The sequence below is a fragment of the Oryctolagus cuniculus genome, chromosome 11 (genome assembly GCF_051225735.1).
Source record: "Oryctolagus cuniculus isolate XC-2025 breed Fujian yellow rabbit chromosome 11, ASM5122573v1, whole genome shotgun sequence".
NCBI lineage: Eukaryota > Metazoa > Chordata > Mammalia > Lagomorpha > Leporidae > Oryctolagus > Oryctolagus cuniculus.
In genome coordinates, this window is record NC_142877.1 from 49,253,380 (window position 1) to 49,279,494 (window position 26,115).

At 54.2% G+C, this 26,115-nt stretch overlaps 2 protein-coding genes across 5 annotated transcripts in view; one reads left to right on the top strand and one right to left on the bottom strand.

The window, feature by feature from the left end:
• The first annotated feature begins 2,322 nt into the window (after positions 1-2,322).
• CST7 (cystatin F) lies at positions 2,323-13,338 on the top strand. Of its 2 annotated transcripts, XM_070051446.2 has the most exons (5): positions 2,323-2,437; positions 9,816-10,160; positions 10,425-10,597; positions 12,304-12,420; positions 12,888-13,338. In XM_070051446.2, the coding sequence occupies exons 2-5, from the start codon at positions 10,034-10,036 to the stop codon at positions 12,963-12,965; spliced, it is 495 nt and encodes a 164-aa protein (XP_069907547.2). In that variant the 5' UTR covers positions 2,323-2,437; positions 9,816-10,033; the 3' UTR covers positions 12,966-13,338. The 2 variants fall into 2 exon arrangements, with proteins under 2 accessions (XP_069907547.2, XP_002721587.1); XM_002721541.6 differs by lacking the exon at positions 9,816-10,160.
• A 1,923-nt stretch (positions 13,339-15,261) lies between these two features.
• Positions 15,262-26,115, bottom strand: part of APMAP (adipocyte plasma membrane associated protein) — a 43,752-nt gene continuing 32,898 nt past the window's right edge. For all 3 annotated transcript variants that reach the window (XM_089307387.1, XM_002721540.6, XM_089307386.1), the window contains 4 exons: positions 23,228-23,402; positions 21,576-21,710; positions 20,964-21,156; positions 15,262-16,610 (listed from right to left, as the gene is read on the bottom strand). In XM_089307387.1, coding sequence (XP_089163513.1) covers positions 16,401-16,610; positions 20,964-21,156; positions 21,576-21,710; positions 23,228-23,402 — 713 coding nt within the window. In that variant the 3' untranslated portion in view covers positions 15,262-16,400. The remainder of the gene's footprint in view (positions 16,611-20,963; positions 21,157-21,575; positions 21,711-23,227; positions 23,403-26,115) is intronic.

Sequence of the window (26,115 nt, forward strand, 5' to 3'; positions counted from 1 at the left end):
AGAGATCTTCCACTGCTAGTTTACTCTCCAGATGGCTGCAACAGCCAGGGCTGGGCCAGGCCAAAGCCAGGAGCTTGGAACTCCCTCCTGGTCTCCTCTGTGGGAGGCTGAGGCCCAAGGCCTTGGGCCATCTTCTGCTCCTTCTCCAGGTGGATTCATAAAGAGGTGAATCAGATGCAGAGTAGCCAGGACTTGAACCAGCGCTCAGATATAGATGTGCCACATGCCAGCCCCTCATCAACTGTCTTTAAAGATAATCAGGTGAGAGAGCCAATTTGAAAAACTCCAGAACCAGTTTATAAAACTCCTTCTTAAAATTTGTTCGGGGCCTGTGCTGTGGCATAGTAGGTAAAGCCGTGGCCTGCAGTGCCAACATCCCATTTAGGCGCCAGTTCGAGTCCCAGCTGCTCCACTTCTGATCCAGCTCTATGCTATGGCCTGGAAAAGCAGCAGAAGATGGCCCACATCCTTGGGCCCTTGCACCCACATAGAAGACTTGGAGGAAGCTCCTGGCCCTGGCTTCAGATCAGTGCAGCTCTGGCTGTTGAAGACATTTGGGGAGTGAACCAGCAGATGGAAGACCTTTCTCTCTCTCTGCCTCTCTATCTCTCCATGTGTGACTCTGACTTTCAAATAAATAAATACATCTTAAAAAAAAAAAAAAAGTCTATTCCTTTAACCCACTCTGATACCCAATCTGTGCTCATCCGTGTTCTCCAGAGAGCAGATCCGTGGAGCTCTCTCAAACAATGGACATTCGTAGTCAGGCGTCAGCTCACGCAGCCACACAGGCTCAGGTCAGGCCAGTGGTGTAAATCACAGGCTGAGGCCAAGCACCAGGAAGGCCAGGGATGTCAGTTCCAGTCCAGTCCAGAAACACAAGGTCAATGTCCCAGGTCCAAGACATGGAGGGGAGGGGAGAATGCCCTCTTACTTGAGTGAGGCAGGTTGAGGGTGCACCTTGTGACTTACCCAGGGCCGCCCTGCGCCTCTGCCTGCCCAGCAGCTCTGGGGGAGATGAGGCCACAGGATGGGGGAGCCCAGCACCCCGCATTCATGGATGAAAGGGCTTGCAGCTAGGAGAAGACATTGGGTGCTGGGGTGTCTCCTAACCACCCTGAGCTTTGTCCAGTGCCCATGAAGCGGAGGGTAACAGGACACTCAGTGCAGCAGCAACCTGGGATCAAGTCTGCCTCCCTGCCTCCTGCTTGGTCTCAGCCAGAGGAGGATCCCAGGGCCAGGCACAGCCATGGGGAGGGGGGAGGGGTCACAGCAGCCACCATACCTGGAGCCGTGCTGCCTGCCATCACGGTGGCCGCCATCACAGTCCTCACAACAGATCTCAGAAGCAAGAAGCTGAGAGATGATGCTCTTTGCCCAGGACCCACAAACCCACAGCCCCTTGCCTGAAACCTGGTACAAGCAAGAAGGGCCAGGGGCGGAAGTAGGGGCAGCGCTTTCCCTGAGATTTGGGTTAAAAGTGAGGGCCCTGACCCAGCCACCCTGGGTGACGCCAGCCCTGTGCACACGGGTCTCCCTGCTCCGACTCAGGTGTCTCCAACCTGTCTGGACAGGACCCCTCCGAAGCAGCTTGCTCCACGCCAAGCCGGGAGCATTGACACTGCAGCAGCCACCGGGGGAAACTGAGGCACCTTGCCAGAGATCACCCAGGTTTGCAGCGGCAGAGTGGTACTAAAACTGGGGTGGGGGAGGGGGTCTGTCTCCAAAGCCCCCTCCTAGCCCCCTGCCCCGGGGCATGTACATAGACCACGCGGTCCAGGTCCTTGGAGCCACAAACCATTCTTCGCTCTGCTTTGCTGACTTGGAACCAGAGAAGGGAAGTGATCAGCCACTTGCGGCTGACACAGTGCGTACAAGATGAAGCTCAGGCTCTGAGCCTCTCGCCCCGTCCCAACCCCCGGGTGGGGTGGGGGGGGCCAGAACGCCGGAATTGAGGGAGGAAGAACGATTGGAGAAGGAAAACCACACGACGCGGCTTCTGAAAATCCCCGCGGATTCTTGAAGACATTAGCCTTCCCCGTGAGCGCACGGGAGGGCGTTGCACCGGGCTCCCTCGCAGGTCTCACTTCTCCTCCTCCTCCCCTGCAAACTATCGCTGCCTGGAAACTTTGTAAAGGAAGCGGTTGCCAGTTGTGGTCGAGAGGGAGGCGGCAATGAAGCGCTTCTGGGCGAAATGACTCAGCAAGACGCCACCCCCTCCCCAGCCTGGAGCAAGCACCCCCCCCCCAGCCCCGCCCTGGCCCAGCCCCTGCGCAAGGTGGAGGTGGGGGTTTATAGGGCAGGCTCGGCTCCCTGCACTCTAGCCCAGCACCGCTCACCGACCTGCAGTGCAGCTGCCCCGCAGTCATGCGGCCGGCCAGGGCGCTGCTTGCCTTCTGCTGCCTCGTGGTGCTCACCGCAGGAGCCCGTTCCCCAGGTAAGGGGGAATCTCCCCTGGCTGCCCCCAGCCTCCAGAGACTGACCAAGCTTCCTCCTCGCCTGGGGTCTCACTTTCCCGGCTTGGAGCCCGCGGGACCGTGCGGAGGCAGCATTCAGAGGGTGCGCCTGCTGTGCACTGTTCCTCTCTGTCCCCTCACCTGGCCGCAGGGACCCTAAGTCTGCACCCCGGAGGTCAGCACAGGGGAAGGGGCGAGGAGGAAGAGGAGACAAACAGAGAGGCACAGCTGGATGAGTGGCCACCTGCCCAGGTAACACAGCCAAGGAGCACCTGCCTGCCTGCTGGCGGAGGGAGCTGGGTAGTGCCCTCTGCTGCCCGCATAGACCGTGGAGGGGCGAGGAAGCAGCAGGTGCCAGAGGGCTGGGACCTACTCAAGTTCCCCGCAGCCCAGGGCCCAGCAGCGGGGACAGCACCCACTCTGGGGCCAGAGTCTGACCAAAGGTGACCAGATGAGGGTACCCAAGACCACAGGTTCGTGGACGGCCTCACACTCCCCCTCCCCCCCAACGGTGAATTGGACATCAGGGCTCAGTGACGCTGGGGGCCCGTCAGTTTCTTACACCTAAGGGTGCAGGGTGAGTGCTGTGACTTGGGGACCTGGAGAACAGGGCTGGTGTGGGGGTGCAGCTTCCGCTGTCAGTGAGGGGGACAAGCCATGGGGTGTGTCCCCCGGGGTGATCTCCCCCCACCTTCCCCACAAACACGTGGCCCACACTTGGAGGCCCAGAGTCAGCAGGACACCCGATATCAGCTTAGGCCACGGAGGCAGGGGGGCTTCTGCCCCTGCCCTGTCCTGACCCCAGCCTGCTGCTGTGTTTGGTGTGCATCCAGGGGAGATGTGGGGGCAGCTGCTTATGCACAGTGAAGAAGTCTCCTGGAGAGGCTGCCCTCTGGTGGTGCCTGGGAGGAATTACCCTTAAGGTTCTGAAGTCTCCAACAGAGCAGGGCCAGGGCAGGGACAGGACTGGGGCGGGGGCACCCCTTGACAGCTGGACTTTATTGGCATATCCAGGTCCTGCTTTCTCTTTGGCTGGCCCAGAGGGCCTCCCCGTTCAAACCTGGTCTCGGCCACTGAACCCCAGATGGAGGAGGCGGAGCCCATACCGGCATAGGAAACCTCAAAGCACCCCAGACTGCCCTCCTGCCCCATAGCTGCGGGATCTTGGAATGTTCCCAAGGCTCAATTCCATCATCTATGAAATGGGAAAATGACCACGTGCATCCCCACCTTGGGCCCAGAGGGGCTGAGCAGAAGCGGCTCAGGGAGTAGAGGTGTGGTGGCCTGCGATGGGCCTGGGCTGGCCTGAGCTGGCCTGGCTGCCAGAGTCTGGGCCCATGAGCTGGACCCCAGCACCACAGCTGTTTCTGGGGATTCTGGCAGGCCAGAGTGAGCGCCTGGAAGCCCCTCTGCCCGGCCGGGGAGGACAGACAGGGGAACCTGGGCCCCCACCTCAGCCTGCAGCCCTGCAGCCTCTCTCTTGCTTCATCTGACAACGGATCCCAGAACCTGCTGGTGTTGGAGGGAGGGGGAGGGTGAGAACGAGGACAGCAGGGACCCCAGGGTGGGGCCCTATGGGCATCTGGCTTTTCTCAGCACCCGTGAGCTAGAAGCTGAACCCTCACAGCACCTGTCCACCAGGGCCCTCCAGGACACAGGAAATTGCCACACGGCTTCCCGCTACCCTTTAGCTGTAGATTACAAGCAAAATGCGCTTCTTTCTCCTCCAGGCTGGCGTCTCTTCCAGGAAGCCCCACGGGCTGCCAGCCATGCCCTACCCCTGCCCCCTCCAGCCAGGGCAGGGACCTGACCTGGGGTCAGCTGTCTCCTCTTTCATCCTCAAGGTGCTGTCACTCTTTGGTCATAAGCATCTCGGGCTGGGAGCATTATGCCCTACATGGAGAGACAGCGCCCCCTCCAGGCCAGGAGGTCAGGGAACCACTGCATCCTTTCTTCCCAGTGCTGATTTCTGTTCCCCAAGGGCATGTCTGCTTGCTCTTAGAGCCCCTCTCGGTGGCCAGACTGGCGTATTGATAACTACTGCACATCGTCCACTGCTAAGTGTGCCCCATGCGGTGTCTCCTTCCTTCTCACCACCCGCTGTGAGGTTGCTGCCATCATCATCCCCGAGTTCCAGATGAAGATGTGAAAGCTCAGAGAGGTTAAGCAGCTCACTCAGGGCTGCACAGCCCGAGAGAGGCAGGGTTGGGACTCCCACCCTGCATAGGTGCCAGTGAACCAAGGCCAGGACTAATCCAGGGAGAGATAAGGGGACACGTGTGCCCTTGGCAGCATGAACCTGCTCATCCCTCTTCACATGGGGACCTGTGCACCCTTGCAATTGATGGCGTGAACCCCAATTCAGCTTTGATGGCATCAGGTGAGAGGAGCAGAGGAGCATGGATGAGCTGAGGGACTCATCCCCCGGGGCAGTGGGAGGGGGCAGAATGGACACAGTCCCCCTGAACTGGACACTCACTTCCTACCACCCCAGTCCTTGGGTGAGGCCTCCAGACTGTAAGCCCTGAGAGACGGGAGTGGGGGCTAGCAGGGGTCCTCCCTGAGAGCCCCAGCAGCACCTCGGCCCCGAACACGGTGTCTCCCCAGCCCAGGAGACATGGGACACAGAGGAGACTAGCAAGGCTGCCCGTATTCAGTGCCCAGTGCCTGGGATCCCTCGGGGGTGGGGGTGGCTTCACACACTGGGATTCCCCACCCCGCTGGGGTCACACCTAGAATACTCCTAAAAGAGGAAGGTACAGCTTCCACAGAACCCACCCCTTCCCTGCTACATGCAGGTGCTCCCCACTGCATCTTCCCCTACACACGCCCTCGTGACCGCCGTGTCACAGAGGCCCAGATGAATCCGCTGCAGCACTATTTGCCGGTCTTTTCTTGGAGGACAGGGGGCCTGCCCAGTGGGTGGTATCACTGGGGAACTCAAGCCCTGGTCACTGACCGTGGCCCCAAGCTTTGGTGCCACCTGCAGGTCGGAGCCTGCATTGCAGTTCAGATCTCAGAGGTGGTCGTGAAGGGTCCATACGCATCATGTGTGTGTCCTGCATTTAAATGAAGCCCATTCATTATAGCATTAAGCCTCAGTGTACAGCACATTAAGGACAGAGATCCTACATGAGGAGTAAGTGCACAGTGACTCCTGTTGTTGACTTTACAAATTGACACTCCTGTTTATGGCATCATTAATCTCCCTATGCACCAGTCATGAGTTTCCAAGGCTATGGAAGCCCCTTGAGTTCTCCGACTCTTATCTTGTTTAGACAAGGTCATAGTCAAAGTGGAGGTTCTCTCCTCCCTTCAGAGAAAGGCACCTCCCTCTTTGAAGACCTGTTCTTTCCACTGGGATCTCACTCACAGAGATCTTTTTGCCAGAGTGTCTTGGCTTTCCATGCCTGAAATACTCTCATGGGCTTTTCAGCCAGATCCGAGTGCCTTTAGGGCTGATTCTGAGGCCAGAGTGCTATTTAGGACATCCGCCATTCTATGAGTCTGCTGAGTATCTCACTTCCCATGTTGGATCACTCTCCCCTTTATTTATTCTATCGGTTAGTGTTAGCAGATACTAGACTTGTTTATGTGCTCCCTTTGACTCTTAGTCCTTTCATTATGATCAATTGTGAACTGAAATTGATCACTTGGAATAGTGAGATGGCATTGGCACATGCCACCTTGATGGGATTGAATTGGAATCCCCTAGTATGTTTCCAACTCTACCAATTGGGGCAAGTCAGCCCGAGCATGCCCCAAATTATACATCTCTTCCCTCTCTTATACCCACTTTTATGTTTAACAGGGATCACATTTCAGTTAATTTTCAACACTTAAGAATAACTGTGTGATAATTACAGAATTAAACCAGTCATATTAAGTAGAACAGACAAAAAAAAATACTATGAGGGATAATGTATTAAGTTGTCCATTAGCAGTCAGGGCTATGCTGATCAAGTCACCATTTCTCATAGTGTCCATTTCACTTCAGGAGGTTTCCTTTTTGGTGTTCAGTCAGTTGTCACCGATCAGGGAGAACATATGGTATTTGTCCCTTTGGGACTGGCTTACTTCACTTTGTGTTTCTATGGGGGTGCAAACTGTTGAAATCTTTACTTAATGTACACTAAACTGATCTTCTGTTAAAAAAAAAAAAAAGAAAAAGAAACTATCAATTCCCAACTTGACTCTCACTGGGATTAAACATGACAATAGGTCTGATCTGATTTCATCATCATTTAAAAAAAATCATCTATTATTTTTCACTTTATGTTTCTGTGTGGGAACAAACTGTTGAAATCCTTACTTAAGGTATACTAAGCTGATCTTCTGTATACTAAGATAATCGAAAATGAATCTTGATGTGAATGGAAGGGGAGAGGGAGTGGGAAAGGGGAGGGTGGTGGGTGGGCGGGACGGTATGGGGGGGAAAGCCATTGTAACCCATGAGACGTACTTTGGAAATTTATATTCATTAAATAAAAGATAAAAAAAAATAAAATAAAAATAAAAAAAAAAATAAATGAAGCCCATTCAGAGGCCGCCCAGGTGGGCTGTAGGAGCTGGACAGGTGGAACATGACCCAGAAGGTGAGCTTGGGGTCTGAGAAACACGGGGGAAGGGGACTTCAGGAGTCACCTGTAATGTGTGTGGGAAAACTGCTTCTTTTTACATTTTTTATTTTCTGATCTATTTGAAAGGCAGAGTGATGGAGTGGTGGGGGGGAAGAGGGAGAGAGGGAGGGAGGGAGGGAGGGGGAGAGAGAGAGAGAGAGAGAGAGAGAGAGAGAGAGAGAGAGAGAGAGAAAGGGAGAGAAAGAGATCTTCTGTCACTCCCCATATTGGCTGCAAGGGCCAGGTCTGGGCCAGACTGAAGTGAAGAGGCAAGAACTCCATCCTGGTCTCCCACATGGGTACCAGGGGACCAAGCACTACGGCCATCTTCCACTGCTTTCCCAGGTACATTAGCAGGGAGCTGAATTGTAAGTGGGGCAGCTGGGGCTTGAACGGGCGCTCTTATGGGATGCCCATGTTACAGACTTAACCCCCTGTTACCACAACGCCAGCCCTGAAAAAATGCATTTTTAAGTAAGAAACAGCACAGGTTGCTTGGAAGCTTTGCCCCCCATTCTGAACCTCAGCACTAGGGAGAGGAGAGGCCCTAGATTTCCATAATGCACGGAACGCTGGTGATAGCAGGGATGGGGTGCAGGGACCCCCGTCTGTCCTCAGTCCCTGGAGCAGGTCCAAGCCGTTCAGGGACAGGAGTTGGAAGGAGCTACACGCCCAGGTGCTTATGTGGCCAAGTCCTCCACTTTTCTCAAACCTGTCTGTGGCAGGGCCTGGCCTCTGAGGACACTCATGTGTGACATGAGTCCCAGGGAAAGGGCGCCAGGTCCACTGCCCCCTCTCCAAACTACTCAGCATTTTATATCCGTGCACAGGTGCTCACTGCCTCGGCACTGCTCTGTGGCCAGCACAGCCCCGAGCACCCTCCAGCCCCAACCTTTTCTCGGACAAGGAGCCGGTCAGCCTGCAGCTACTGTCTAGTACCCAACCCCAGGCCCAGGTAACAGGTGTTCCTCTGGGTCCCTTTGGGGAAGGGGACATGTTATCCCCAGGGAACACTCAGATCTGCTTTCCCCTGTTGGATTCATGCTGCTATTTCTTTTTAAGGCTTTTTTTTTTTTTTTTAAGGCAAAGTTACAGAGAGGAGAAAAGATACAGAGAGAAAGAGAGATAGATCTTCCATCTGCTGGTTCACTCCCCAAATGGCCACACCAGCTGGGTTGGGCTGAAGCCAGGAGCCAGGAGCTTCTTCCGGGTCTCCAGTGTTGGGGCCCAAGCACTTGGGGCATCTTCCACTGCTTTCCCAGGTGCATTAGCAGGGAGCTGGATCAGAAGTGGAGCAGCAGGGTTGTGAGCCAACGCCCATATGGGATGCCAGTGTGGCAGGCTGAGGCTTAGCCAGCTGCACCACAGGGCTGACCCCCTGGAGTTTCCATTTCTTCCTAACCCAGGAGCCAGCTAGAGTATCCCCACCTCCCGCCTGGGCCCTACCACCAAGGAGGGACTTTCACATTAAGTTTCTTCATGTTAATCTGCTTGCCAGTGGTACTGGCCAGTACCTGCCTTATATGCAGCCTGGCTCTCTCACTTCTGGCACACTGATAGTTCTGGAAACTCTGAAGAAGTAAAAGGTTTAGGGGCTGGAGCTGTGGTATAGCAGGTAAAGCTGCAACCTGCTGCGCCAGCATCCCATATTGACGCCGATTGGAGACCCGGCTGCTCCATTTCCAATCCAGCTCCCTGCTAGTGTGCCTGGGAAAGCAGAGGAAGATGGCCCAAGTTCTTGGGTCTTTGCACCCACATGGGAGACCCAGAAGAAGCTCCTAGCTCCTGGCTTTGATCTGGCACAGTCTTGGCCGTTGCGGCCATTTGGGGAGTTTACCAGCTGATGGAAGACCTCTCTCCCTCTCTAACTCTGCCTTTCAAATAAATAAATACATCTTAAGGGGGGAAGAAAAAAGATTTATAAACCTAAAACTCCTCTTCCCTATTCTCCCAGTCCCCTTTCCAATGTACTTATAATTCTTCCAAAACTTTTAAATTTTTATGTAACATATAAGCACTTCATGACTTTTATGGACAAAGTGAAAAATAGAGAAGCCCAGATTCAAGCCACTCATGAGGCAGCACTCACTTGTGGCTGTATGAAGCCTGCGTTAACACTCACATTCATCTCCTCTTTGGTTTTTTTTTTTAAGATGTATGTATTTGAAAGTCAGTTACACAGAGAGGAGAGGTGGGGGCGGGGGTTCTTCTATCCACTGATTCACTCCCCAGTTGGCCGCAATGGCCAGAGCTGCATCAATCTGAAGCCAGGAGCCAGGAGCTTCCTCCAGGTCTCCCAAGCAGGTGCAGGGGCCCAAAGACTTGGGCCATCTTCTGCTTTCCCAGGCCACAGCAGAGAGCTGGATGAGAAGTGGAGCAGCCAGGACTAGAACCAGCGCCCATATGGGATGCCGGTGCTGCAGGTGGCAGCTTTACCCACTACGCCACAGCACTGGCCCCCTCCGCTTTGTAATAAAAGGCAAATTCTGTGCCTGGAAGGACCAGACACCAGTGCCTGGCCCAACCTTGCCCCTCCCCCAGCTCTCCAGACCCCTCTTCAGCTGTCCTGCTCTGCTGAGTGCTGGGACTCAGTCCTCAACTCAGAACAGGGCCCTTGGAGTCTCCCTACAGATCTGTTCAGACCAGCACCCCCACAGACGCACCTTGCACCCCGACTCCCCCACCTCACTTGCTCTGCTTTCTTGCCATGCTGATGCTTTCATTGCGTGTTGCTTTGCAGGACACCGTAAGAAGCTTCTGCGTGCCCAGCAGGAGGAGGGGGCAGGAAAGGGCTAGAAAGAAGCTGGACAAAGGAGCGAGCAGCTCAGGGTCTCCCCCGAGCCAGACCCCAGGCCATCTGCCACCTCGGCTCTCTGGCAGTCAAAGGGATGCCAGGGTCCAGCTCTGGCACGGACGCTGAGATGCGGCTGGGAGGGAAGCCGAGTATGCCTCCCTCGCATGGGAAGACGTGGAAAAGACACAGAACTGCAGCTGCCTACACTTGGGCTCAGCGGCCGTCATCCCCAGCAAGGGCTTGGGCACAGAGAAGCCAGAGAGCTGTGCACAAGTGGGGAGGCAGGACCAGGTCAGCACTACCACGTGACCCACTAGGCTGGGGCATGCAGAGGGGTGGAGGCCGGGGGCCCTTCCCCTAACACCCCAGGCCACATCCTGTCCACAGGTCCTGCTGCGGGGGTTGGGGAGCAGGGGTGCTAAGGGAAACACAACAAAGGCATTATGGGGTGGGTGGGGTGGGGTGGGTAGGAGAGGGGGCCTGCCCAGGCACAAGGCATGGCACCCACTGCAAGGCTCCCGCGATCATTGTTGTGCTCATCTCGTTGTTTTTCAGATTTTTGTTCCCAAGATCTTAACTCGGGCCTGAAGCCAGGATTCCCCGAGACCATCAAGACGGATGACCCTGGAGTCCTGGCCGCAGCCAGGCACAGCGTGGAGAGGTTCAACAATTGCACAGACGACATCTTCCTGTTCAAGGAGTCCTTTGTTCGCAGGGCCCTGGTCCAGGTGAGGGGCCCTGGGGAGCTGAGCGGCACCGGCCCCACCCTCACCTCACCACCCCCACAAACACACCCCACCACCAGCTGAGGCACACCAAGGCTAAAACCTGTCACCCAGGGCAGTCACCAGACCTCCAGCCCAGAGTCCACAGGAAGTGGGACAGGAGAGAAACACACAGAGGTGCTGCCTTCGCCCCAGAGCAGGCCGTGGCATCTCCAGCCAGGGCAGGCCCCACCTCCCGCTCCCCGCCCAGCCTCGGCCCCAAAGGACTAGGTGCTGCGCTCTACCCACCCGGAGTTCTCTTACCTCTTTGCCTGATGCACAACCCCACTCTGCCTCCAGCCTGCCTGAATGGCCCACAGTCCCCTGCAGAGTGGTCACACCCTTAGTAACCTATGGCTACCCCCAAGGGACCGCACAGGGCACAGCCAGCCTCGTTTACCTCTGAGTCCAAGAACATGCAGCCAGCACAGGCGACAGGAGGGCTGCGTGGTGGCCTCTGACACTTGCTTGGAGGAAGCTGGCCCTCAGTGACATCCCTGCTGGAGGCTGGAGGAGGTAGGGGGCAGTGCAGAGGCTCTGCTCTGAGGGGAAGGCCCAAACTCTGGTCCCGTGGGTCACAGGAGGAGGGTGATTTTGGCAAGTGTCGCTGTGAGAGCAGCACGGTCTCCCGTTCGGAAGCGGCTGTGGAAGGCAGGCTGGCGTGTGGCCAGCGTCAGTGCTCCAGGCCCAGCCTCGGAGCTGTCAGGTCCTCTGAGGCACCGCCTCCTCCAGAGAGGTCAGTAGGATGCCCTGGACCCAGTGTCCTGTCCTCCTTGTAGGGGGGGATGGGAGGTTGTCCCTGGACCTTGGCCATGGTGGAGATGACCTTGTTTCACTAGAGATGGGGCTGAGACTAAAAATGAGCCAGGTCACTGGCAAGGCCAATTGGAGAAGGGCTTTTTTTTTTTTTTTTTTTTTTAAGATTTTTTAATTTATTTTAAAAGTCAGAGTTAGAGAGAGACAGACCTTCCATGTACTGGTTCACTCCCCAGATGGCCACAATGGCCAGCACTGGGCCAGGCTGAAGCCAGGAGCTTCATCCAGGTCTCCCAGGTAAGCACAGGAGCCCAAGCACCTGGGTCATCTGCTGCTGCTTTCCCAGGTGCATTAGTAGGGAGCTGGATCGGAAGTGGGGCAGCCAGGACTTGAACTGGTACCCATATGGAATGCCTGAGTTGCTAAGAGGTGGCCTTACTAATGCCACAGCACCAGCCCCAAAAGGGCTCTTCTGAAACTCAAAACACAGTTTCCAGCAGCAGGGAGGAGGGGGTACAGGGAGAAGCCAGCAGTGCTTGCCACAGGAGCCATGTAACATTCACAGCAGGTGCATCTCCCACTCAGGTGGCTTCGTTTTGTCTCCGAGGAGAGAGAGGGAACAAGTAAGGACTTTGCCCTCAGCCTGGGGGCCAGGGCAACCCAAAGGCAAGCCTGGCCTGAGGTCACTCCTTTAGTGTGGGATCCAACCAGGAGCTGGCACTCTGCTGGAGGGAGGGAATGGCAGGGGCCACGATGCAGCTGCCTGCTCCCCGCTTCCTGGGGATCCCGAGTTGACCTCCACACCAGCTGTCTCCCTCCTCACCTGTGTCGGCACACCAGTGCTGGTTGGTGCAGGAGCTGCCGTCTCTTCCACCCAGCCTTAAAACACCAGCCTCTGCTCACGTTCTCTGCAGATAGTGAAAGGCCTAAAATATATGCTTGAGGTGGAATTCAGCCGAACCACCTGCAGGAAAACCTCGCACGCCCAGCTGGACAACTGTGACTTCCAAAGCAACCATACCCTGAAGCAGGTAGGTCTGAGCCCCTGCTCACATCAGTACCCTAGCATCACCTCCTGAGTTCCTGCACTGCCATGATGTGGGAGAACAGGGGAGTAGACGGGTGGGAGAAGACCTGCTTTGAGATCACTCAGAAATTGCATAGATAGATAGAGCTGTATATGCAGTGTATAGGACATGATACCTCTCTCCGCAGGGAGAAAAAAACCAGATGTGGCAAGATGTAGGTGCAAAGTAAATGTCCTCAATCATCCTTTCAAGTTTTCTTAAGCTTGACATTTTCCAGAATAAAAAGTGGGGATTGGGGGAGAATGCCTTGGTGAGGAGCATGTACATGCACACATGCGCACACACACGCATGCTGACTCTGTAACTGGCCAGCAGTCCCTCGGGCACAGGTGTGTGTGTGCATGCGGCAATCTGGGGCAGGGGTCCGGGGCGGCCAGGTGGATTCCCAGGTGGGCCCTTGTTTCTTGCAGACCCTGAGCTGCTACTCCGAGGTCTGGGTAATCCCCTGGCTCCAGAAGGTGGAGGTACCCGTTCTCCGCTGTCACTGACTCCTGGGCAAGACCGTGGCTGCGACAGACACGTGATGGATGATCCAGTAGGTCGCTGCCAAGGACAGAAGGGCGGCGCCCACTGCTACCTATGTTACACTGCACTTTCTTCTCCAATCAGCTGTTCTGCTGATGCTTCGCACCTGGACCCAGGGCCGGAGCATAGGGGACCGAGTCCTCGGATCAAAGTCACTGGAGTCGGGGCCACAGCAGACACAGGCTGACCTCAGCGAGTGGGGGTCCCAGCATCCACCCAGGGTCTCAGCAAGCAGCACTGGAAAGGTGGGAGGCAGGGAAAGCAAGCATGCTCCTGGCATCAGGACCTTGTGTGGATGCACAATGCTAAGTAAAGAGCTGACCATCTCAAAGCAAAGGCTGTGTATGTTACCTTTTAAAGGGTGTGGTCAGGAAGGGCGGGTGAGTGCTGTGAGGGGCTCCCTTCACCAAGTTGTCTGAGTTAAGTTGCCTCCATAAAGCTCTGGGACTGTCCAGCCCTTTTGTTGCCAGCTAAAACCTCCTGAAGACCAATGCAGCCACAATCAGGCAGGTCTGTGGGCAGGAAGAACTGGCAAGGCAGACTAGCTGCCAGCTCTGAGCTGTGCTCTCTTCCCATGAGGAGGGTGGGCTCCACCAGAGTCCTCTGTGCTGCCCTTGAGGCCCAAGGGATCAGAAGGGCTTGGCAAATGCACAGCTGCCCTTGCATGGATGGGCAGGTGGGGCAGAGCGCTGGGACCACTCCCCAGGGAGCCATCGGCGAGCAGCCTCACTGCCAGAGCCCCGCTGCGACCCACTGCCCAGCCAGGCCTGAGAAGGCCATCCTGTCACCGGCTCTCCAGCCTCAGGAGGGCATTCTCAGCCGTGGCACGGGAGTCTTGGTTCAGCTGTATGCCAGCCACAGCTCTGAGAGCTGTACAATGAGACCGCGTTGCCTCCTGTCATTTAAAAGTCGGTGGATGTGAAAGACTTTCAACATCCACATCACTCTGCCAGTGTGTGATGATCATAAAGTGCTCAGACAGGGATCCCCGTCCTGCAAAAGGCAGTAACTGAACCCTGATGGAGTTCTGTAATGGGCACTAGAGGCAAGCTGTGGGTCACCTGCCTAGTTTTCCATGGGTGCTAGTGATTCACACTGGAGCAAACCCCACTTCTGTGTACAGCAAAAGCATATCCGACCTAGTGAGAAGAGCAGTTTGCACTTTGCCATGCTAAATTAGCACGTAAAACACAGGAAGTGACACGTACAGAGAGAATCAACACCTGGGTCAAAGTCGAGACTCCCTTGCTCAAAATCGTGAAAAAACAATTTCCCAGCTTCTCTTCCGTGGTGAGAATGAAGCAGTAAAAGCCAAAGCTCTGTTCTGAACTGAAAAGTCAACCTTCAGGCCCAGCCCATAGAAGCTTTTTTAATGACAGAACAATTGGGGGCCGGCGCCACGGCTCAATAGGCTAATCCTCTGCCTGTGGCGCTGGCACCCCAGGTTCTAGTCCCGGTTGCTCCTCTTCCAGGCCAGCTCTCTGCTGTGGCCAGGGAGTGCAGTGGAGGATGGCCCAAGTGCTTGGGCCCTGCACCCGCATGGGACACCAGGAGAAACACCTGGCTCCTGGCTATGGATCAGCATGGTGCACCGGCCACAGTGGCCATTGAGGGGTGAACCAATGGAAAAAATGAAGACCTTTCTCTCTGTCTCTCTCTCTCTCACTGTCTACTCTGCCTGTCCAAAAAAAAAAAAAAAAAAAAAGAATAATTGGGTATTCCCTTAATGTTCTTGTCTATCTACGATAGGAGGCTCATTGTGAGCTATTAAAAAGTATTTAATGAGTATTCAACTTGCTGCCTTGCGGGTCATATAAAACAATATTAACAGTTTTCATCTATTATGACATAGGTTGCACCAACTGGGTTAATGCCAACCTCTGCCTCTTGTCTAACCAGCCATCAGCCTGCTGGCTTACCGCTAACTTGAGGCCTGCCCATTGTGACAACAAAAATGGTTCCAATTGCACCACACCTACCAATTCTCTCTTAACGCTTGTGCTATTACCTATTTAAAATGCTGTATCTATCAAGTTATTTCAAACACTTGCTGAGAACCCATCTCGTGTGTGCCCTCACCAACACCCAGGAAGGAAAGGAGACCGTGCAGTGTTGACTACAAAGGATGAGCTGGTGCTGGAGGTGGGCAGCCTGAGCCCTGGCCCTGCCCTGAGAGGGGTCCCGCAGTTTCCCTTCAGTTGCTGTTAAAAAGCCACCGTCCTCGGCCACACCATCAGAAAAGGTTAATCATCCGAAAAGTCTTTTTAGTTTTTTTATTTATTAGCAAATTTAATTCCAGTGTGGAGACGTATTTGTCAAGATACACAGCAACTTGGGGCTTTTAACACTAGAGCAAATGTGACATTAACACGTGCACTTTTCACATCTGTGGGTCGAGAGGTCAAGGACAAAGCAGGGACACAGGACACTCCTGAACACACTCCTGCAGCAGGTGCTGAGTGCTTGGGCCACCCAAGTTTCACAGACAAACCCAGGAAGTCCCTTGAGCCGCTGGGAACAGTCTGCCTTTCCTGGGCACCCACTCAGGAGTCTTCTCAAATTTTTACTTACCTTACTTCAGAGACAGAGACAGAGAGAGAAACAGAGACAACCTCCATCCACTGATTCACTCCCTCAAATGCCCAGGAGCCAAGAATTAAATCCAGGTGTCCCACACAGGTGGCAGGGACCCAAATGCTTGAACCACCACTACCCCTCCCAGGTGAAACATTAGCAAGAAGCTAAAATCAGGACTCCAGTTCAGGCTGTGGGTGTCCCAGTTGGCATCTTATCCGTGAGAGAATCTGGTGCAGAGGAAGGCCAGGCAGGAGCAGGTGGAGGATGGGATTGATGCCCCTCTGCTATATGGAATGAACACCTAGGAACCCGGGCCCACGTCCCATACAACCCTCAAGAAGACAGCTCCCAAGTCAGCTCACACAGCTCCCAGCGGCCCCGATGCACGTGACCTGTGCTCTACCACCCCCTCCCGCCTTTCCATGCCCCACTTTCTACCAGATGCTGCAGCTGGCAGGACAGAAGCAGGAGCAACAAGACCCCTACAGCTCTGTCTACCGACCCCGAGCCTGTTAAAAGTGCATGGTGTTTCCTAGGCCCTAGAGAATTACTGTACTTAGAAAGCTTTTATAAAAAAACAGAATGGCTTCACAGATTTGACTTCCCCGGCAGGTACGCTATGCTTCCCTCTAAACCCAAAGTCAAGCCCAAGTTGAGGGGTGGCCCTCAGGGACCCACACAGCCTTGGGGGTCGTGGCCGCCGTGGCCACCACACCTCGAGGACTGGCAGGCGCAGGTGGGCAGCGCCGCGTCCCCGGCTCCAGCTGAGCCAGGCAGGGTTCCCAGCGGCTGACTCCCTGCATGCACAGCTGTCGGGTTGGCTACACGGACTGGAGGCTGAGTCTGCAGAGGAAGGGGGACTTGAAGGAGCCCAGGTACAGGTACCCATCATGCTCATGCGCTTCGCTCACGTGGGTGGCCACCAGGCCATCGGGGTCGTGCAGGCTTCTCCGGAAAGCCCCGCTGTCGCTGAGCTCCAGGACAAGGCTGTAGCGCGGCACAAACTTCATCACCGTCTCCTGACTGAACAGCTGGACAAGAAGCACAAGGCAAGGACTGTGAGAAGGCTGTGAGCAGACAACTGCATAGCCCCTCGCCACCCAGGGCAGAGCTGGGATCGCCCCACCTCCTATCCCATCACGGGGCCCCGCAGCAGCCCCACCTGCTCCCAGCAGGCCAAGGAGGCCAGTGCAGGGCAAGGTTGGCCTGGCTGAGCACAGGGAAACACAAGTCACATCCAAGGAAGACACAGCGCCAAAGGCACCGTCAGGATGACCTGGGCACATCAGCTCCTCGGATTACAGAGCCATTCACGCCCCAGAACCCAAGGCCGAAAGGGTTCAGCGAGCAAATCCACACCCCATACAAGCCGATCCCACAGCCTGCCTCAAAGCTCAGTGTGTAGATCGTGGAGTGATACCTCCAAGCTCTGCCTCCAGCACATCCACCATGGCTGCTTAAGTTTGAAACAGAAAAGCCCAGTGGAGAAGACATTTCTAAGACCAAGGAATGGAAACTGACAGGCAGATGTGTACCTCTGGCATGACAGCTAACACCCAGGCACTCAAGTGTCCATCCAGTCCAGAGCGTCTCCCAGTCACCACACATGTTCAGCAGCAACAAGCCAAAGCCGCCATGGTGCCCAAAAAATCCCTAAGGCTTCCTGTGACCTTGACCCTTGACCTTGACCCAGCCGCCCCTCTCTGCTCTTTGCTTTCTCCAGCTTATCCCTGGGACCGCCTTTCAACTACACGTTCCCAGAGAGCTCACAAGCCCCACCTCCCCTTCCAGCCCCAGTGCGAGATCCCTCCAGGCTGGGGGGTCCTTCCTTCTCCAGCTCAGCATCCATGGCTCCCCAATCCAGCAGATGGGGCCTGACACCAGCCCTGCCTCTCTGCGTCCTTCACACTTGGCCACTGGACAGGCTCCCCAGGGCCCGTTCTCCACACAGCAGCCATGGTCAGTTTTCTAAAACATTCTGTGTACTCTGTCACCCTCTCCTTAACAATTGGGCCAAACGGCTGTCTGTGAGCAGGGCAGGTGCATACACAGGATGGAGCCACTGGGCCTGGCACAGGCTGTCAGGGCCCATGTGGGTGAAAAGGGTGCTCACCCAGTAACAGAGTGGCTGTGGTACCAGGGCCCTTGAAGGGAAAGGTAGGCTCCTACAGGAGGCCAGGCAGGGAGGGGAGACCCAGTGTGTGGCACTGGACCCCAGCAGGGGGCCATGCAGGTGGAGACAATGGCTATAGACTGGTTAAGTGTAGGGGAACTGAGGAAACAGGTAAATATTGTCTCACTGTTGGAGAGGGAGGTGCAAATACAGGGTGGAGAGGGGCAAGAACTGGAATAAATTCTGCAGTGTGGGACTAGAAAACTGGAGACATAAGTATGGAGTTTCAAGTTAAACAAACGATAAATAAATGAAGGCTCAGCAGAGTGTGCGTGTTACAACACATACACAGGCCTGGATGAGTGCACACAGGTGTCCCCTAGCTGGGGGCAGTGACGCTGAAACACATTGCGACTCTTAGCACCCAGGTGGGGCTCCTTGGAGAAATGGCCGATGCCAGAGCCGGGACAGGTAATAGGCAGGATGAGCGTGGAACAGCTCGTGTGCCAGGAAGCAAAGAACACATCCCAGGGGGACAGCAGCGAGTTCAGGAAGCACACTGAGGGCACGCCCGTTGGCCATGGCCAGACAACTCGGGCATCAAGATAAGTCACAGCATCAACACCAGAGCCAGCGACACGAGAGGAAACCGTGAGATGGCTCTGGCGACAATTCAGTTACAAAAGACCGCCCCGGAGAGCGAGGCACACAGCTGCTCACAGCCACACTCCGCCCCTGGGGAACCTGCATCTGATCCTGAGGACACCCGGACGGACAAATCCAAAGGCAGTGGAACGCTCAGCAGCCCAAGTGACCTGTGACCTCACAAGGGATCAGGCCAGGAAGAAAGAACAAGCCAGAGGTGAATAGAGACAACCAGACACCACCACCACGCCTACTCCTGGATCCAGCCCTTTGCTATCAAGGACGCTGGGGCGGCTGGAGACACCTGAATGGGCTGTGGACGGGACATAAGTGAGGCATCCATCCACAGGAGCTGCCTGTCTCCGGCTGGTGGTGATGAGGGACAGCATCCCTGCTGTGGGAAAACACATCAAAGGATCCAAAGGATCGGAGTGATGGGGGGGCGGGGCACGACCGGCCTGCAACTGTTCAGGAAGAGTTCTCTGTGCCCTTCCTGCTCCTTCTCTGATACTGCCTCCAACTCCAAAAACAATGACACTTCAGCTCGGATTAGATCTGGAGCACAGCCTAACCTCTGCAAGTCTAGAGGCCCCCGGCCTTCTCCTCCCTCTCAAGGGCACAGGAAGGTGGCAGAGGGAGCAGGGCCACGCTGCCTCCTGCCCCAGATGCTCTCAGTGCACCCCCACCCCTCTCACACGGGGCCTCTCAGCTCTGCAGTCACTCCCTCATTCAACAGCGCATCCAGGAGCCTACCATGCACCACACACCACTATAGGTGCTGCAGACAGAGCAGTGAACTAAGCCTGCTCAGTCGGGGAGGCATGACTGCCACCAGCAGACAGCAGGGGTGCTTGCGTCCTGGCTGCAGGAAAACTGACAGTGACAGCAACTGAGCACTTAGCCAAGGGCACTGTTTACCTGTTCTCATTCATTAGCTCAGCACCTAATGAAATGCTACCACTGGGCTGGCACTGTAGAGCAGCAGGTTAAAGCCCCAGCCTGCAACGCCAGCGTCCTATATGGGCGCCGGTTCTAGTCCTGGCTGCTCCTCTTCAAATCCAGCTCTCTGCTATGGCCTGGGAAAGCAGTGGAAGATGGCCCAAGTCCTTGGGCCCCTGCACCCAAGTGGGAGACCCAGAAGAAGCTCCTGGCTTCAGATCAGCTCAGCTCTGGCTGTTGTGGTCATTTGGGGAGTGACCCAACAGAACGGAAGACCTCTGTCTCTCTGGCTCTACCTCTTCTGTAACTCTGTCTTTCAAATACATAAAAGTAAATCTTAAAAAAAAAAAAAATAAGGGGTCAGCATGGTGGCATAGTGGGTTAAGCTACTGCCTGCAGTGCCATCATCCCATATGGGCGCCGGTTCGAGAACCGGATGCTCCACTTCCAATCCAGCTCTCTCCTGTGGCCTGAGAAAGCAGTAGAAGATGGCCAAAGTCCTTGGGCCCCTGCACCTACATGGAAGACCCAGAAGAGGCTCCTGGCTCCTGGCCTTGGATTGGCACAGCTCTGGCCGTTGTGGTCATCTGGGGAGTGAACCATCTAATGAAGGACCTCTCTCTCTCTCTCTCTCTCTCTCTCTCTCTCTCTCTCTCTCTGCCTCTCCTTCTCTTTCTATGTAACTATGACTTTCAAATAAACAAATAAATCTTTAAAAAAAAAATAAGAAATGCTACCACCACTCTTTCCAATTTACAGATGCAGTCACTGAGGCAGAGACAATTCATCTGCCCAGGACCCACAGCTGCTCTGGCTTTCTCGCCAAAACTCCTCTCTCCTAGCCCACCCCACTGCTCTGCCACCTCCTCGGTCCCAGCAGGGACAGATGCTGGCAGATGCTGGCACTGGAGGAAGAACAGAGTTCTGAATAGATCAGGATTCACCACATAGCGGCCTTGACACCCCCAGCTCCCTAAAGGCCACACGCAGCTCTCTCGGAGGGCAGGCTGGGGACGGTGTCCTGTTACTGGTCGCATATTCAATACCAATTGCAAACTTCCCTCTGGCCTGCAAAGTGAAGCTTCCTGGGAAAGACTTCTGCATGACACAAGCGCCCACCTCAGCAAGAGGGCAGCGTGATCAACATTTAAAGGCTGTGTCCAAGGGACAGTGCCAGCCACTGATTAAGTGGGTAGTAATCTTTTTAAGTATCTGGTTGTGGTAGGAGGTCCCCTGGAGAGGGGAGACTGACAGGAGGCTGGGGAGGCAGAGGAATGAGGCTGAGGGAAGTGGCTTCTGGGTGTGGCCACAGGAAGGGAGGCAGGTGCGTGTGACAGAGGGGCAGGGGCAGGTGCAAGACAAAGTCACAGGTCTGCAGGGGAGCACAGGGTCCGAGAGCCATGGCAGAGGGAGGAGGGGACTGGCCGGCAGGCAGAGACACCAAAGCCAGCATGGTGAGGCTGACAACACAAGTATCCAGAAACAGGGAACCAGAACACTTTATAATCAAAGGGTTCCGATGTTTAAGTCTACCTTTCAGGATGCGGACTAGAATGTGTTTTAAGAAACCATTAGAAGTAACACATAGTTTAGGCAGAACTAGACTTCTTTGGAATATAAAGGTCAAAGAGAGGTCATAATTAGCTTCCTTTTCATTTGTGTTTTGGAATGAGTTTTGAATAGTTACCTTAAAAATCATCTTCTTAATGTAGGGCCTCTCGGCTAAGAAGTCCAACATGGAAAACCCGGGGCTGGGGCGGATGCTTGACATGGCAACCCAGTATCCACCGGCGCTGCTGGGCCGGATGTTGTCTGGAAACCCGGGCATGTTCTCCACGAACAGGTCAGCCCCTCCCTTCATCAGGCCAGACACGTAGACTCTGAAAGAGTCACCCAAGATGCAGTAAGCAACAACCCCCCAACTTAAGGGGAAAAACACTTGAGCCAGGCACCCAATTGATGTTGGTCCAAATCCACTGCGGGGAATGTCCTCAGCTGTGCACATCGTAAACCACAGCACAGCTACCGAGAGGAGACCCTGGAGAGCCAGCTCAGCTGGGACTGAGGGGGGGCACGGGGTGGGCCAAGGCCCTCCTGGGGGCACGGCTGGCACCAAGCGAAGACACTCCCCAACCTGCACCCTTGAGGAGGCTGCAAATGAGAGGAAGGAAACCCAGCTTGAATTTTCCTTCTATCATGGTTACTTAAGTAGCAGTGCCTGTGGGTCCTCAGGCTCCATCCAGCATGTCTCCAGCCCACCCCGGAAACAAGCGACAGCGCTGCTGAACAGCACACGCACCTCCGGATCCTCGCCATGGTCGTTTCAGCCACCAGGACAAAGTCCTCGGCAGGAGAGAGCTGAATGCCGTTAGGGAACCGCAGCTGGTCCAAGAGCACCTTCACCTCCTTGGTCACGGTATCATACTCCAGCAGGCTGTGGATGCCAAGAGTACAGGGCCACGTCGGGGACGGTCCTCCCAGGGGTCTTAGAGCCCTGCCCTCCCTCCTGGGCCTTCAAACTCAGGTACTGAAGGGGACTCAGCCGCACACTGGCCCTGGGGCTCATCTGCTCAGACCTGGTTCCAGAGGGAGGCCACCTCTCCATCCAGAGCAGACCCACAGCATCCTCCTCCAGAGAACCCCATACACAGGTCTCAGGTGAGCACCAACACTCCAGCCCCATCAAGGTCCCCCTTCCCAGCCTGCCTGAGGGGCTCTGTCAGATCTAGACCCACACCCTCAGATGGACTGGCCAGTTTTCTTTCATTCCCTCAAAGAGAGAGTGAGAGTATCTTATCTGCTGTGATACACCCATCACCTGTTTCCAGAAGCCATTAAGCTCCTATGCTAGAAGCTAAAACATGAGGGGATCTTCCAAAAAATGTCAGAAAATACAAATTTTTAAGAATGTTATACTGGGGTGGTGCTGTGGTGTTGTGGTGTAGCAGGTAAAGCTGCCACCTGCAGTGCAAGCATCCCATCTAGTCCCAGCTGCTTCACTTCCAATCCAGTTCCCTTGCTAACACGCCTGGGAAAGCAGTAGCAGATGGCCCAAGTGCTTGGGCCCCTGCACCCATGTACAAGACCTGCAGAAATATTCCTAGCTTCGGCCTGGCCTAGCCCTGGCTGTTATGGCCATCTGGGGAGTGAACTAGCAGATGGAAGATTTCTCTCTGCCTCTCCTTCTCTCTCTGTAACTCTGCCTTCCAAAGGAATAAATAAATTTTAAATTAAAAAAAAGACATTGTACTACTACAGTTTTAATGATCTGTGATTATTTTAAAATTTACGGCATATGAGTGAAATGGATGTCTTTTCATTTGATCACTATCTGCAGCCTTGCCCATATTCCTGCTGAACTAGGGTCCTTTTACTTTGTACTTCTTGAACTCTTCATTTAGTGGAGCATCATGACTTTGACTATGTTAAAAATATGTTACCTCAAAAAGAAAAAAAAGTTTGGTAGAAAAAAATTTGACAGAAACTATTCTGGCATGGAAAATAAGCATTTTTTTTTTTTTTAAACATTTGTTTACTTGAAAGGCAGAGTGAAAGAGACAGAGAGCTTCCATTCACTGTTTCAGTCCCCTGTGGCTACGACAGCCAGAGCTGGGCTAGGCGAAGCCAGGAGCCTGGGTCTCCCACGTGGATGGCAGGAGCCCATGGATTTGGGTCACCTTCTGCTGCCTTCCCAAGTGCATTTGCAGGGAGCTGGAGAGGAAGCGAGCAGCCAGGACATGAACTGGCATTCATATGGGATGCCGGCACTGCAAGTGGTGGAATTAATTGGTGCTACACACCAGATAAACAACCTTTAATTCCGTTTTTCCACCAACGTCCCCAAGTGCCCTCACAGTGTGCTGGGAACCACTATGGTTCCTGGAGGTGCCACGCTCTACTGACGTCACCCTGCTGCTCAAGAACCGGGGAAGGCCCAAGAGGAAGGCTCACCGCCCGTCGTCCGTGCCCTCCATGACCAGGAGCAGGTAGTCCCGCCTCTGCCACTTGCTGCTGGAATCCGTGAAGTAGATCTTCCTGCCATCGCGCGTGATGGTGAGGTCATTTACAAAGGACATCTTCTTCCCCTCAATGGGCGTATCGGAGGACAGCAGCAGCTTCACTTCACCTAAAGACAGACAACAGAAAGAGGGGCCGGCGCTGTGGCGTGGTGGGTAAAGCCGCCACCTGCAGTGCTGGCATCCCATATGGGTGCTGGTACAAGTCCTGGCTGCTCCACTTCCGATCCAGCTCTCTGCTATGGCCTGGGAAAGCAGTGGAAGATGGCCCAGATCCTTGGGCCCCTGCACCCATGGGGGAGACCCAGAAGACGCTCCTGTTTCCTGGCTTCAGATTGGCACAGCTTTGGCTATAGTGGCCAATTGGGGAGTGAACCAGAAGATAGCAGACCTCTCTCTCTCTCTCTCTCTCTCTCTCTCTCTCTGTGTGTGTGTAACTCTTTCAAGTAAATAAATAAATCTTTAAAAAAAAAAGATTTTCTCTTATTATAATAACTGGCTTGTCAATAATTTCAAAATACTAATCAACCAAATTGATTTAAAAGGAAGAAAAATCAAATGAGCTTCTTTTTGACAGATGATGTATTCCTTCTTACGGTAGAAGGAAAACACTGCATTTGCTGTGTGGTGATACCTTTTATACTATTTATTTATTTATTTATTTATTTATTTGAAATTCAGAGTTACACAGAGAGAGGAGAGGAAAAGAGAGAGAGAGAGAGAGAGAGGTCTTCCATCCCCTAGTTCACTCCTCAATTGACCACAATGGCCGGAGCTGTGCCGATCCGAAGCCAGGAGCCAGGAGCTTCTTCCAGGTCTCCCGTGCAGGTGCTGGGACCCAAGGACTTGGGCCATCTTCTACTGCTGTCCTAGGCCATAGCAGAGCTGGATTGGAAGTGGAGCAGCCAGGTCTCAAACCAGCACCCATATGGGATGCCGGCGCTTCAGGCCAGGGCGTTAACCCGCTGCGCCACAGCGCTGGCCCCACCTTTTATACTATTTAAAAATTTTTTATTTATTGAAAGGTAGAGTAAGAGAGCGAGCGAGAGAGAGAGAGAGCTTCCATATGCTGGTTTACTTCCCAAATGCCCACAACAGCTGGGGCTGGGGCTGGGACTGGGCCAGGCCAAGGCCAGGAGTCAGAACTCCCATATGGGTGGCGAGGACCTACCAAGTACGTGAGCTCTCAGGGTGGGCACCAGCAGAAAGCTGGGTTGGAAGTGACAGTGAGACTCAGTCTCAGGCACGGCACTATGGGAGGCAGGTGCCCCAGGTAGCAGCTTAACCCCCGCACCACAATGCCTGCCCCTAGACTCACTTCATTAAAGGAAGACTGCTTTCTGCAAGGGTAAAGAATTCTTTCTTCTGTTCAAGCCAACTAACCTTAAAACATCTGTTAAGCGTGTTAGGTAATGGCCTTAGCTTTGTTTGCTTGAGACAAATAAACAATGTTCCACTCATATGCTTTCAAATAAAGAAAGTAGCAGCGGTGTGCCTTTAAAAATCATAGAAAAAGGCTGGTGCCACGGCTCTCTAGGCTAATCTTCCGCCTACGGCACTGGCACACTGGGTTCTAGTCCTGGTTGGGGCACCGGATTCTGTCCCAGTTGCTCCTCTTCCAGTCCAGCTCTCTGCTATGGCCCAGGAGTACGGTGGAGGTTGCCCAGGTCCTTGGGCCCTGCACCTGCATGGGAGACCAGGAGGAAGCAACTGGCTCCTGGCTTTGGATCAGCGCAGCGCGCTGGCCATAGCAGCCATTTAGGGGGTGAACCAACGGAAGGAAGACCTTTCTGTCTCTCTCACTGTCTATAACTCTCTCTGTCTCTCTCTCTCACTGTCTAACTCTGCCTGTGTAAAAAAAAAAAATCATAGAAAAAACATTCATTGTTCACTTTCCATGTATAATCTCACTTAAACCTGCACAGCACTCTCACGGGGCAGGGATGGCTGTTAATCTACAGAAAAGGAAAGCTGACACATCATCACACAGTCAACAAAGGGCAGTCCTGGGGCAGAAGGGCCCAAGTTCAGGCCCCTTGGCGCTGCCCAGAACAACAGATGCCTCCACAGCACGGACTTCCACTAGGAAGACACTCACAGCTAATATTATAGCACTGGTCAAAGTGACCCCATGACCCGAGACAGGAGAGAGAGGAGGAACTGGAGAAAGAAAGAAACAAAGGGGACAGCAACCAAGAGAAGACTGAGAGGGAGACAAGACAGACAGACAGACAGTCAGACAAGCTGTAGAGAGATACACAGGGAAACAAAGATGAAAGAGGCCTAACACCCTCAGAATGAATCTCCTGAGAAGTCAGGGTCCAGATCAAATGCAGTCATGGGTAGGGAGTATGCTGGTGTCCAGCACAAGCTGATACGTGTGTACAGTGCTTGCAATACAACTCAGTGAATACGAAAACACTGAGAGGGCCGGCACTGTGGCACAGCAGGTAAAGCCCTTGCATGCAGTGCCAGCATCCCATATGAGCGCTGGTTTCTGTCCTGGCTGCTCCACTTCTGATCCAGCTCCCTGCTAATGGCCTGGGAAAGCAGTAGAAGATGATCCAAATCCCCTGCATCCATGTGGGAGACCTGGATGAATTTCCCGGCTCCTGGCTTTGGCTTAGCCCAACCCTGGCCACAACAGCCATTTGGGGAGTGAACGAACCATTGGATGGAAGATATCTCTCTCTAACTCTGACTTTCAAATCAATCAATAAATCTTAAAAAAAAAAAAAAAAAAAAAAAAACACTAAAGAGAGAAGACATTCAGAGTCTACAGCAGACTGTATTTAACAAATCCTATTAAAACTACTTATGCAC